The sequence below is a fragment of the Podarcis tiliguerta genome (assembly GCF_965153285.1).
Source record: "Podarcis tiliguerta genome assembly, chromosome: Z".
Lineage (NCBI taxonomy): Eukaryota > Metazoa > Chordata > Lepidosauria > Squamata > Lacertidae > Podarcis > Podarcis tiliguerta.
The window spans coordinates 24,502,380-24,516,247 of record NC_139553.1 but is presented as its reverse complement, the minus strand read 5'-3'; the positions used below and the strand labels follow the sequence as shown (position 1 = coordinate 24,516,247).

General features: G+C 43.8%; 1 protein-coding gene and 1 long non-coding RNA gene across 5 annotated transcripts in view; one reads left to right on the top strand and one right to left on the bottom strand.

Moving 5' to 3' along the window:
- The window catches only part of DCX (doublecortin), a 110,479-nt gene extending 97,346 nt beyond the window's left edge, over positions 1 to 13,133 (bottom strand). For all 4 annotated transcript variants that reach the window (XM_083423919.1, XM_083423920.1, XM_083423921.1 and 1 more), the window contains exons 1-2: positions 12,988 to 13,133; positions 10,971 to 11,361 (exon numbers count right to left, since the gene is read on the bottom strand). In XM_083423919.1, the coding sequence (XP_083280045.1) occupies positions 10,971 to 11,334 (364 nt within the window). In that variant the 5' untranslated portion in view covers positions 11,335 to 11,361; positions 12,988 to 13,133. The remainder of the gene's footprint in view (positions 1 to 10,970; positions 11,362 to 12,987) is intronic.
- Positions 1 to 13,868, top strand: part of LOC310669724 — a 550,125-nt gene that overhangs the window by 325,009 nt on the left and 211,248 nt on the right. The gene's annotated exons all lie outside the window — the stretch shown is intronic.

Genomic DNA, 13,868 nt, shown 5'->3' with positions numbered 1-13,868 from the left:
ACTGAGGCTGCTGAAAAGGCCAAAGATTATTCTTGTTGTGAATCCTAGAAAACCTGCTTCCTGACTTGCAGGACTTTTCCCACCTGATCAGAGAAGGGAAGGCCTGGACTGACTCCAGCTACAAAAGCTGAGGCTGCTAAACAGATGCTTGGGCTGAGGTTTGGGTGGGGGTGGGGATTGCTGCTGTGATTGATATTATTTTTTTGTATCTTTATTTTAGATATTATGATTTATGTGAGGGGGAAATCAATTTGGTTGTCTACTTTTTGATGTTTTACTCATTGGTTATGACTACTTTTGGTATATTTCTAATTATGTATTTTTTCATGTGGTAAGCTGCATTGAGCATGGCTTTAACCATGGAAAGGCAGCATACCTATAAAATTATGTATGTATATATCCAGTGCTATTTTTCTAGAAAAATAGGTACTGGAACTCACTATGAACACCCCCACCCCATTCTTTTAGAATGGCAGTGGCACCCACCTGAGAGGTGCCAGAACTTAGTTCCAACTCAGCCAACTCCTAGGGGACAAATCCCTTTGCCCCCCACCCCCCAGTAAAATATTTGAAGGCCCCAAATGTTTATAGGTATTGCCATTCAAATGGTGTGTGTGCCACACCTTGTGATCAATTATGCGGGACGGGGCTTACCTGCCCCCCTCCAACATTTTATTCGAACTGGCATTCTTGGTTCCAGTGAGTTCTGGTCAAAAAGAATCCTGTATGTATATGCCCCCCCCCCCCCGGACTCTTCCTAGGCCACACCCCTCATCAGCCCTGCTTTGTGCCTTCCTCACACACTTTTGCACACCTATTGTGTGTCCAAGAACCGTAGTGATACCTCTTTCTTCCCTGGATAGAGCGATCTGTGTGACTGTGGAAGCCTGTGGTTTGTGGGTAGGCTTAGAAAAATAATAGCCACCATGAGTACTTGCCCCTCAAAATGGCTGCCTATGAAGGAAAGAAGCCCTCTGGAGGAAAAGGTGTTAGTAAAGTCAATTAAATAACAGACGGAGTCAAAAGAGAGAAACGCTGATAACACTTTGCTGAGGAAAACCGAACAAAAACTATAAAACTGGAGGAGACATATACAGAGGGCTCTTGTCTTTCTTGCTTCAGGCCTCATACATAGCAGGGAGAAACTCAACCAAACATACAGATCAAGAACTCATTCATCAATCAGAGCACATGCTACCTCAGCAGCAAACATAATGGTACTCTGCTTGGTTGCTAAGCAACACCTCTACCTGCCCCCCTCTTCACTTGTGAATACTAACAGAATTAACCCTTTAGTTGTATATGGAATGATCTCTGCTGATGCAGCTCCAACAAAAGGCAGACATCAGGGAGCTACAGACGATCTCACCCCATGACACATGTAACTGCAAGCATGTGTGTTTGCCTCATGCACAGATTACTTTCACCTCCTGTAATAAAAATACGTATTTTACACCTCAAACATGTTGCGTGCAAACTTCAAAAAAGCATCAGGTTCTGCATTGGCAATAAGCTGGATACGAACACTTTGTGTTGAGGCCATTTTGAAATTCAGCCATGAAAACTCATTTGAATGAATACTCTCCAGAGGGCAACGACCAATTTCTCTGACTGTCAGCTGAGCTCTCTCCCATCATCCATTATGTGCCATACTTGGATTGCATTTCTCAGCTTTCCACTTTACAGGGATTTACAATTTGAGTGGGAATTACACATGTTTAGAACCCATCTGGAATTTCTCTACATCTGCCCTTTCCTCTGTCACCTGAACTTTAAATCAACCCACATAAGAAGGCTCTGAAACCCCCTAAAATATTGAGGTTTGAAATATTTCAAGCTTTGTCTTTCCTAGAGCCTCTGTCCTTGTTTGTACAAATCAATCAGACCCTCCAGGGACAGCTGCTAGCATAACAAATAATATAATATCTGCACAGCAGGGAGGGCATCCCCCCTGAGGGGGCACGACTGTATCCTTTTCAGAATGACGCAAGCTGTTAGAAAGGGGGTGGGGCACACCATACCATGCTGAAGCTAATTTAGCTAATATTTCTGGATCCTAGAAGTGTGTCTAGATAGAAAAGGGAATGTTTTGTGAATGTGCTGGGCTTTTAGAAAAGAGGTGTCCCTAATAATATACTATAGAAACAAAGGCGTACAGAAGTCAGATTCTGTGATATTTTGGAGAGACCACCAGCACTGCTTCCTATATAGACAATGCCACATGTGACTATAATTGCATCAATGCAATTAGGATGTATGCTTTTGTTATGTAAATAGCATGTGTGGGGAAGCCTCTGGACTGTGGGGATGAGCAGTTTCAGTCTCTCTCTGTCTCTCTCTCTGCCATGATCCCAACAAAAATCACCTCTCCATTTGCATTTCAAGGGAAGGCTGCAAACAACAGCTTTGGGGAGCTGCACAAGTCCATGAAAGGATGAGAAGTTGAACGCCCCACCTCTGATGGACCTGGGGCTGTTCAGGTTATGCTATTTGCATAACCAAACAAATGTGCATCCACACAAAATTAACATCAGATCAAGTTGAGCCCTAAGCTACAGACCTATTTACATGCCTGCCTTGTTTGTCCATCAAAGGGGAAATGCATGGGGACAATGTGCCTAAAGCCCATACAATTTACATCTGAATTTTTCACGTACGTGTTTTTTTCCTTCAAAACCAAGATGGAATGGACCTATGATTGAAGACACGCAAAATTGACAGATAATAGAAATAGGCTGGTCCATCCATCCCTACTGGTTGGCTACAGTTCAGTTTGAGTTGTCTTAAGAAAAATTAACTCATCATCTTAAGGTTTTGAAGGGGAGTACTAAGCCAATGGACTTTGCTGCCTGTTGGAGGGCTCTCATGGTGCACATGAGCAAACAACATATGAAGCCACTTATCCCAGTGAAGTACGACTGCATTTGGCAATACCTATGGCATATAACTTTGCTTGACTGATAGGTCCATATATTGCCCCCTTCACCAGACTCCACTTAACAGGAGTGCCAACTTGGCTCTGCGATCATGGGTGCCTGGGGTCATGGGTGCCATGCAGCGTGCCTGGCCCTGGCACCGAACTTTGTGGATGCCTGGCCCCTTCATGGGAAATTTTGTGGGTGCTCAGGCACCCCAGGGAGTTGGCATCTATGCCGCTTAACAAATGACAGCCCTCCTTTTCACTGGCTTCCTTATGCCTCCCTCTCTGCTATCTGCTTACACATTGATTTTCCACAAAGCCATTCCAGTGGCTGCTTTATTGGATTTTGGTTTTTTTATTCAGTGTGTTTAGCATTATTGTCGTATGATTTACTAGTTCTGTTGTCCTTTTTAAGGTTTCACTAATAAAATGTGTCAGTCATAAAATGAATGAATGGTCTCTGTTGAGTTGCTACTAGACCACAACCTGTAGATCCAGCGTGGAGAATCTCTGGCCAACAGACCTATCACAGCCCACCAGACCTGTTAACCAGGCCCATGCATTTTGCCTAAAGCACATCCACTCCCCCTCCCCCTTCTCCACTTCTCCCATTCTACAGTGAGTTGGCAAAGCAGACCACAGACCTCTTTCACTTGAGGGATCCAGTCTTCAGGAGAAAAAAAATTCCCCAACCTTGTTGTAGATTCTGCCTACAATTTATAACGTTACAGGGTGGAGACAGATGAAGTTTCTCACTTTGTTCATCTTTATGGACAACTGCATATTCCTGCATTGCAGGGGGTTGGACTAAATGACCTTCAGGGTCCCTTCCGACTCTACAATTCTATGATTCTATTATCCTTTCATACACCCTCCCACCCTGCTCATCATGAGGTGAAACTGAGATCCGGTTTGTCTACAGCAAGCAGGAGATACAAAGGGGCAAGTGGAAGAATCAGAAGGGAGATGCAGCATTGCCCATTGCACTGGCATTTTGAAACCATTTAGTTTGGGACAAGGTAGCCTAACAAACCAATGTGCAAGGACAGCCAAACCTACTCTGCAAAGGACTTCGTTTTCCTGATGGAAGCCTGTTTTCTTCTAGCATTCCTGATGCATGAACCTTGCCTCAAACCATGAGCAAGAAAGTCACTCCCTGAAATGAAATGCATTGTGCTATAACTACTACATCAGGTGCAAATGCTGGCAATATATCATAGATCATAGCCCATTAATGTCTATTTTCATTTCTAGCTGGCCTTCAGCAAACTCAAGGAAGCATGGCTGCTCACTCTGCTGCCAACAGCCCTTTCAGGAATTAAATATAGCATTGGCATTCACATTCCCAGAGTCATAGAATTATTTCACTGAGTTCTCTATAGCTACAAATACCATTCTAGCACCCTCCAGATGTTTTGGAGTTGTAGTCCAGAACATCTGGAGGGCACCAGGATGACAAATGGGCCTAGTCATTCTGGGCATTCTGTAGCCCTGCTGTCAAAAGTCCTATAACACCTTTTACAAAGTCTGCATACAGAACATAAGATTTTACCTAGCAGTACAATTGTTGAACGTACTAGGTGCTATGTCAATTATGTTTCAAACTACAGTTTTACAGAACTTTCAGAGAAACCAGATTATGCTTTACAGTGGTACCTCGGGTTACAGACGCTTCAGGTTACAGACTCTGTTAACCCAGAAATGGTACCTCGAGTTAAGAACTTTACCTTAGGATGAGAACAGAAATCACGCAGCAGTGGCTTGGGAGGCCACATTAGCTAAAGTGGTGCTTCAGGTTAAGAACAGTTTCAGGTTAAGAACGGACCTCCAGAAAGAATTAAGTTCTTAACCTGAGGGAACCAATGTACTTTGATCCATCAAGCTCCATCTGAACTCTTCAGGAGACCAATGACTGTGAAACTGGCCAGAACATAAGAGGCTGGTATTCAGAGGTTCTATTAAGGTGACCATTTTTGCACTGACAAATGAGAAGGCAGAAAAAGCACATGTGTTTGCATAAAATTTGCATGTGCTGAATTGTAATTACAGGTGTAAATTTAGAAATAGTGATTATAATTTAAGCAGAAGTACAGTACATAGGAGGGGAGATTGAGATCAAGTGACCTATAGGCTTTCTCAGTCTGCTCTCCAGGCATTAATGATTGTTGGGTAACTTCAAGGCTCCTGTTCTCTAGTCTTTGCTTCTACATATTTATTCTTAAACCTGACTTGGAGCAGGCAGTCCTTCAAATAAGGACACCTTCAGATAGAGTTGAATCTGATGCTTCTCCCACTTTTGCCTCTGGCCACACCCACCACTTCCATGTGAACCCCAAAAGTTTCCCCAGGAGGGAATGTGATCCTCGGGCGGAAAAGGTTTCTTTACCCTCAGAGTAAAGGCATCTGTCTCTTCCCACTCAGATGCCAACTGGGGTGCTGAACATAAAATTATTGTACAGTCATACCTTGGATCCCGAATGCCTTGTGTGTCGAATGTTTTGGCTCCCAAACACCGCAAACCCGGAGGTGAGTGTTCTAGTTTGCGAATGTTCTTTGGAACCCAAATGTTCGATGCGGCTTCTGCAGCTTCTGATTGGCTGCAAGAGCTTCCTGCAGCCAATCGGAAGCCATGCCTTGGTTTCCAAATGTTTTGGAAGTCAAACGGACTTCCAGAACGGATTCCATTTCACTTCACTGTAATCTCAACCAAAGCCACTGGTCTTCTGCTTCTGGACCGGCCCCTACTGCCACATACTGCCCACCTGAAAGGTTTCCGTAATGTGGCTCTTGTTCTGAAACAGTTTCTCCACCCCTGAAATAGAGAACTGTCCCCTGTAAAGCAGGACCAAAGACACCCCAAGTCTGATTTGGGCCATCCTAAAAAGCAGCTACTGATAAACTTCCCTTCTCCATTAATGTATCTAATCCCTTTAGAGTATTATCAGCTAGTGATCAGCATCACGTATTTTGTGGCAGGAAATCCCACAACTTCATTATAGAATCCTTTGCCACCAGGTGCAAAACCTCGTTCAGCAACTATTGTTTTTTTGGGGGTGGGGGCCATATTTGGAACCGAACATTTCTCAATATTAGCTCCACCTACTGACACACCTCCACGCATGGTGACACAAGCACAGGGCTCTAACCCTCTTTCTCCTCATGTGAACAGTAATAGAGGTTCCAGTTCCTACATTTGAGGAGGTTGGACTAGTTGGCCCTTGGGGTCCCTTCCAACTCTACAATTCTATGAGGCTTTGACAAAGCTTTTTGTATTTCAGTAGATCCAGGCAAAGTGCTGTTAGAAAGCAGGGTGTGTGCTTAATGAAGGGCTGTGTTTTGGGACTGGATTGAATTCCTCTGGACCTGTGCCTGGAGTAACCAAGAGAGGCAAATCAGTTTGCCAGATTTCCCAAGCACATCATAGGGGTATCTGCACATTACATTCAGTGAGTGTACAGTCTGTGTTCAACAAATATTTGAACTGTACATTCCTACACATGTAACATTAAGTGTATGGGCATTCTGTGTGTTACACAATAGATGAACCGTACAAATAAACAAGAACACACATTTGTACATGTGTAGAGAGGCAGCTTGTACCTGTGCACAGTATATAATGTGTGAACAATTCATTGCATTTAAATACCAGGAAAGATAAATGAAATATAGACATTTAAGTGGTGTTCACATGTTGCATTCAACAAATGTACAGTTTGTGGACCTGTGCACAGAATAGTTGAACTGTACAAATCAACAAGCAATCATTCTTTCATACAAACCTGTGTAATCTTAGCTTCCACCTACACCCAGTGTAATATATTTGACTGATTTAACAAAATTTATACACCGCTTGATTGCAGTAAAGCCACTAAGCACTTGGAAAGAAATGTTAAAATTATTACAAATCAGTTCAAAACAATTAAAAACAATTAAAATTAATGGAAAAAGAGATTAATGCACACCAACATCTATATGTCTGTATAGGCTTGCCTAAACAAATGTGTGATGTGTGAACAAGCCTGTCATAGCCATATCAAAGTATTCTGCATAAGCAGTACTTCTCAGGGATTGGAAATAAAAATTAGAATCATCGAATTGGAAGGAATCCTGAGGGTCATCTAGTCCAACCCCCTGCAATGCAGGAATCCTGCCCACAGCCATTCCTAGGCAGGCTGAAATCACCAGCCTCCGGTTTAGCTACACAACCTCCAGATTTCAAAAGGAGGTTATAGAAGAAGTAGTGAAGCTGCTGAAGAAAGCATATAACATTTTGCTAGAATGGGAAACAAAAGATGAGGAGGTCAAAGCAGTTCTGATCAAATGGGCACAAGATATAGGACACAATATACAATTTTAGGATTGGGAAAAGCTGTAGAAGGTGGACTTGAAATTTACAGATTGTTCTCTTTTGAAAGAAAATTACATAAAAATGATGTATAGATGGTATATTAGGCAAGTACAAATGGCAAAAATGTACAAAACCGGGTCAAATATATGTTGGAAATGTAAAGAAAAAGAAGGTAACTTCTATCATATGTGGTGGGAATGTAGAGAAGTTAAAAAATTTTGGGAGATGATATATAATGAATTGAAAAAAATGTTTTAAATAATATTTGTAAAGAAGCCAGAAGTGTTTTGGTTAGGGGTTTTAGGACGAGACCTGCCAAGAAAAACAAAGAATGATTGATAATTGTTTTGTTAAAATGGTTTAATAAAAATATATATTTAAAAAAAATAAATCACCAGCCTCCTGGTTAACAGCCAGACGCAGTGACCTTTATGCCACAAGGCTTCCACACAAATGCCCCCTGTGTGTGTGTGTGCACTCGTGCATGTGGACAAATATGAATTATATAATTACAAGGGTAAAACAACTCATCCTGAACTTGTCTGAGGGTATTGTTCCATTGTAACTATAGCAGCATATCCATATTGTCTCCTCCACCCACCCAAAATCGCATATGAGTTTTTAGTTGTAAATCTTTGTGGCTTTATGATTATGATTAATTAGCATCAGTAGCATCATCAGTATACATAGGACTTTACTGAGTAGCAATGCAAACACATCAGCTCCCTGCCCCAAGTAGATTCCAATTTGATTTTGCCAGAAAGTATGGGCGAGGTGGGGGAGGATCAAGAGAATCATAGAATCATAAACTTGGAAGGGAAGAGAAGAAAAGACAGATAAGGCACAGGTAACAAAGGTAGAGGGGAACAACTGCAGTGGCTTTGCTCCAGCTATTTTCAAACTTCATTATCCCCACTCTTCTCAAAGACACACAAATGTACATGTACAGTTGAGTTTATTCTCTTTCTTTCTTTTTCTGTAGTGCAAAGATGTTGCTTCCTAAGAGAGGAAGGCAGAGCAGGAGTCATACGTGTTAACAAAAAGCCAGGAGGCGAGGTGAATGGGGAAACCACTTGGATTTCTGCTTTAAAGATGGAACTCAGGTGCTGAAACAAAGCATGAAGACTTACAGCAGGCTCAGTAGCATCAGCAGCCACAACAGCTGAATGTTGCCCTCTTCATGTTCAATGCACATCAGTTTCCTGCCCATGGCAAAATGGTAACAAAGCAGGCCTGGTTGATTGCTGACACCATGATGTCATTATTGGAAATCCTAGCTTCAGGGACAGCATTTCCATGGGATGACATCATTCAAGATGGCAACTCACTGGCTTAAAGACAAGTGGCAGAGTACCTCTGCAACTTAAGAATACAAGGAAATGTTGCCTGAGAGGGATGAGAAGCAACATGGGATTTAACCTTTGCATCTCCAGGCACACAATGAGCAGAAATCTATTTGTGCATCCACCTTGACAAACAAAAAAGGTAGCAGCTGTAGACACGGATATCCAGAATCTCCACCTTTAGAAAGGACTGGTACCATACAATCAAGGCTTTTAAAGATGCTTATTTAGATATACATACTAGGAACAAACCTTTCATTTGCCTCTCAGATATATTGTGGAGAGAGGCAATCTTTTTTTTTTAAAAAAAAGGATGACTCCTCACTTTATCACAAAATACGACTCTCTGCAGGAATCTCCAAACTCGCCATGGAACGCTGTGAGAAATATTAGACATGCCAGACTCTGCTGCATCACCATGCCTGAATTCCCTCTTTTAGTCAATCTCTCTATCCATTCCTGCCTCCTTTTAACAGGCATAGCACTGCAAACATTCCTCCTCCGCCCCCTTTCATACTCCAACTGCCCCCTTTGACAGATCCACACCCACATCTACTACACCTCTCTCACTTCAGCAGACACACCTTCCCCCTGGGGCATCTCCATGTAGCTTCCCTTCTGAGCTGCCACAGATGCACCTTACAGAGACACTGAACACAGTCGCCCCAAACAAAGGGACACACCCTGCAGTCACACTGATGCACATGGATGGCAAATCCTGTGGTTTTCACCCCCTCCAACCTTGTTCCCCCCACCCCACATGAAAAAAACGTTTTGTAAAGCCACAGGTACTGGAAGAATGAGAAAGCTGAACTTGTATTATAAAACATTTTTTAAAAAATGGTTGCAGTAATGATGAGCAATAAAAAAAGCATCCTTTAGCACAAATGATAAACTAAAGATCACATCAGCAATGTGCTTTATTAAATCATCTTAAATGATCTTACACGTTTTAAGGCAATCTACTTTGGGTTTTTTGCATGACTCAGAATGTGAGGTTTGGGCATTTGGAGTTGGTGACTTTGCATGCTGCAGACACTGAGTCACATTTACAGACCGGCGACTCCGCACAACTATGCCTGTAAGGAATGGCTACATAAATGCATGCATATACCTTGCAGAACATAGTGCAAATTGTTCACACGCACCCTACCGAGACACAGCTTCTCCCAGACACACCCATGTGGAATAGTACTTTCCACAAATCCTCCAACCACATGGATACACATTCTTATTCACACTCGCTCCTACAGAAATCCTGGGCACACCCCCTTTAATACAAAGCAGAAGCACTGATGCATTGGGTACAAGGCGGCACGGAGAGTGATATTGCAGACATGGTCCTGAGGGAATACTCAGAACAGCCTTCTCCTCCCCACTCCAAATCAACACACAGACAGACATAATCCCAAATGGCATAACACAAACACCATGCTTTCTAGTAATATTTCCGGCCCAAGAACATGCATCCTGCAAATATACTGGGTATGACTACTTATGTGCACACATGCTCTAAACACAGACATGGTCCTTAATGCCCCTTCATACGATGGTAGTTGCCCTGTACACATACCACCCTCAGGCAACCTCACTAATGACCCACAGAAGGACATCCCTATGGACAGACTGAACATAATACCCAAAAGCCACAAACAGACAAAACCAACATACAAATTGTTATGCACATATTTGAATACCTGGCACCTTTCCCCCTCCTTCCCCAAATGAACTCGACTTCAAATGCATATACATGCAAGCACATCCAAGCACAGACATAGTACAGAAACACGCCCACAATTTGTACAGAAATCATGCAAATACACTGTGCATTGAGGACCCCCCTGCCCAGAACATCATTTAAATGATGGGGAGAAAAGTCCTTATTAAACAACCAGTGGAGAACTTCCTGCTCCTTTTAATAGGCACTGTTTTTCTTCTCAGTCCCTGTAGGAACTGAGCACATGATTTGCATGTGTGCCCAGTCTTCTGTGAAGTGGTCTCAGGAAGGGGGGCTGAAGGGGGACATCCACCTGAGACCATGGAAAGCTACCACCCATCAGATATTGGGCCAGATGCTCAACAGTCTGGAATAAAGACAGCTTCACAGGATCCATACCCAAGGTTCTGAATGAATTCTATTGCCATTCATGAAAAAGAACCCATGGATGAAATGCTGCTTCTTTTAACAGTCCTGTGAACCAGGCCCTTGCCATTCATATACTGGATCATGACCCATGCTCCTCTAAGGAGGGCTGAAGTAGTGGGACTCCTATGCGTTGCTTTCTAAGCTGATCATGCCTCTTCCACACACCCATGCCCTCCCTGCACCAGCAAGCAAGCATTGTTTCCTACTAATTACCTTCTTCCAGCTCATCCATGCTCCCAATCTTTCTGGTGCCATCGATGGTGTAAATGTAGCGAACTCCCTGAGGCAGGTTAATGTTATCAGACAGAGACCGAGTCAGGTCAGCAAGCAAGGCGTCAAAGCTTCGGAAGCGGTCTCCGGAAACAGCGTACACAATCCCCTTGAAGTAGCGGTCCCCGTTGCGGTAGAAGCGCACCTTCTTGGCTTTCTTCTCATTGCTCAGCGCTTGCAAGGTCCTGGTCCGGTAGAAGCTACAGTGGGCACTGTGAGTGGGGCTAGGCAGGCCATTCATACGGGAGCCTCGCATGTTTCTGGACGCCTTATCTCTTTCGTCAAAGTGTCCAAAATCAAGTTCCATAGCTCGGTGAGCCCTAGAGGTGTGAAGCTGAGGCAGAGGAGGAACAGGAGAAGGGAAAGATGCAAAGGGAGGAATTAAGTGAGTCAACCCAATAACTGGCAATTGGTGGTCCTGGATGTGGAAAGAAACCCACACTTTTGCTCTTATGTTTTACTTCCCCTGGAGTAACACCATAGAAGGTTTTTTCCTTGTATGTGGGGGTGTGGTTCAAGCGCCGGGAAGGGTGGGTGTGCTCTAGGCAATACAATGGAGCAGACTTAGTAATAGGCAACCAATTGCATGGAGTTGGCCCCAGGGATTCTAAGGATCCCTTGCTATATCTGGCTTAGTAGGTGAGACTGGGACAGAAATGTCCAGGGTTGCCATTTCAGAATGCAAGCCATCCACAAACTACCAAAGACCAGTGAACAGAAGTTCACTGCAGTGTAGTTGGGGCTGCAGACTGAAGGCAGAAAAAAAGAACTTCGGCTGGTAGGTGGATACAAGGAAGTGACAGACTAAGCTACCCTGAGGGATTAAGCATCCCAAAGACTGAACCACCACCTCCACTTGCATGGTTTTCAACATGCCCATTCACCGATGGGGCGACAAGCTGAATCACAGGGTTATGTCAAATGGGGGACTATAAATTGAAATGGCTGATAGACCAGGAAGACATCTAGCTAGGATCCAGATTTCTTTGTGACCAGTCCTTCAGATACCTCCTCTGATCTAGCTATCAGTTTCAGATATTAGAATCTGGGAGGCAGTGGCTGGGAATCCCTGACATTCAAATGGCATTGGAATAAGTTTATGTTAAATTGCAAGATTTCCTTCCCCCTGCACAGTTAATCTGCTGCATCATCTAATCAGGAAGAGGGGTTTTTTTATCCCCTCCCCCACACGCCTTCCCTCTTAATGAAGCATTTTTTAATTGCTGAAGGTATGTGCATCACACCACTACAAGCGCACCTTTCATTGTTCAGAGGCTGCGGCGTAGTACTACTATAGGAAGAGGGAGCGGACAAGAGAGTCAATTGAATTTCTGCAGCGGAGCGGAGAGGGGGGCGGGCGGAGGAATGACAGAAATAATCTCGAGCATGAACTAAGACACAAGAGAGTGTATCCTCTTGCAATGGAAAACTCCAAACCAGAAAGAAAGCTCTGGGTGACTGGAAACCTTATACCGCTACCATTTGGCTGTGCAGGGCTATTAACATGCAGCTCACATCTTCTCATCACAGACTCACACAACAGAAATGGGATTAAAGCCCTAGACTCAGCAATCAGGTACAAATCCTGGAAAAAGCTGTTGCTTTCCTTCTGCCTCTCATCCGGCTAGCCAAGCCCTGTCCCTTCATTCATTCTCTTCAGTGCCAGTGACCTGTCTCTGACCCTATTGTCACTGTTGGGTAGCAAAAGGAGTTTCCATTCCCACTAGCCTATCTTCCTTTCTCCAAGTTTAAGAAAATGCTTCCCTCTGCCAGCACTTAAAGACGCTCACAGGTCTAGGAACGATGTTCTGAAAACAATGCAATCTCAGCACAACTTTTGCAGTCAAGAGATTTTTGTTGGGAGGCATTGTTCACTTGCAATGCGAGGTCTTTCTTCCCCCCTCTCTTGTGCATCTGGCATCTGTTACTTTCTGCCTGGGAAAGCGTAAGCTCTACTCACCGGTTTTTCAGCTCGCAGGGTGGAGATGCTAAGAGAGAGAAACCCAGCCACACTCTGTCTTTGTTGTCTGAGCTCCAAGCAAGAAATTCCTGCCAGTTTGGCTAGGACTCCTCCTAGGTCCTAGTGCCTTGAGTCACACACACACACACACACACATACACACACACCCCTTCTGCAAAGTATTTTTGTGTCAGTGGGCTTGCTGCTCATGATGAAATTGACTCTCTAAAATTCTCCCTCTCCAAACTTAACAGAGGAAAGAGAGCATGATTCCAGATTTCATTTCCTTAAGCAGATGAAGAGGGCTGAGTGAGCTACATCTTGACTGCATTGTTCACTATGTTCCAAGGCAAACCTCCCATTGTCTCTACTTGTCCTAATGACCTTCCAGACCCAGCTGGAATCAGCCAACATTTGATTTATGCCACAGTGCTGCGAATTCGCAGATGCAATGAAGGTGTTAAGTCTTGTAAGCTGAATTTCTGATTCCTGTTGAAAATCACACTTGCCTTGTGGACTAGGAGGGGGAGGTTGTGAGCAAATGATGGCATAAGCTGACGCTCCCCGGCCACACTCATGAACAGAATCTGCCCACAAGGCTGGGAACAAGGAGGCACTTTGTTGGAATGATTTTTAAAGACTACAACTTCATCCATTATAAACAATAGATCTGCAATGGAATGGCCTCCCCTGATTAAAAGCAGCCCCAAGACCACAGTATGGGTAACCATTTAGGTTGCAAAGGCATGCCTTAGGCACCTGCCAACAGCAGCACCTTTTAGAGCAGGCGTAGCAGCCAACTGGGTGCCCAGTGTGGTGATATTAGACTGCGACTCCCATCAGCTTTAGCCAGCATAGCCAATAATCAAGAATGATGGGTG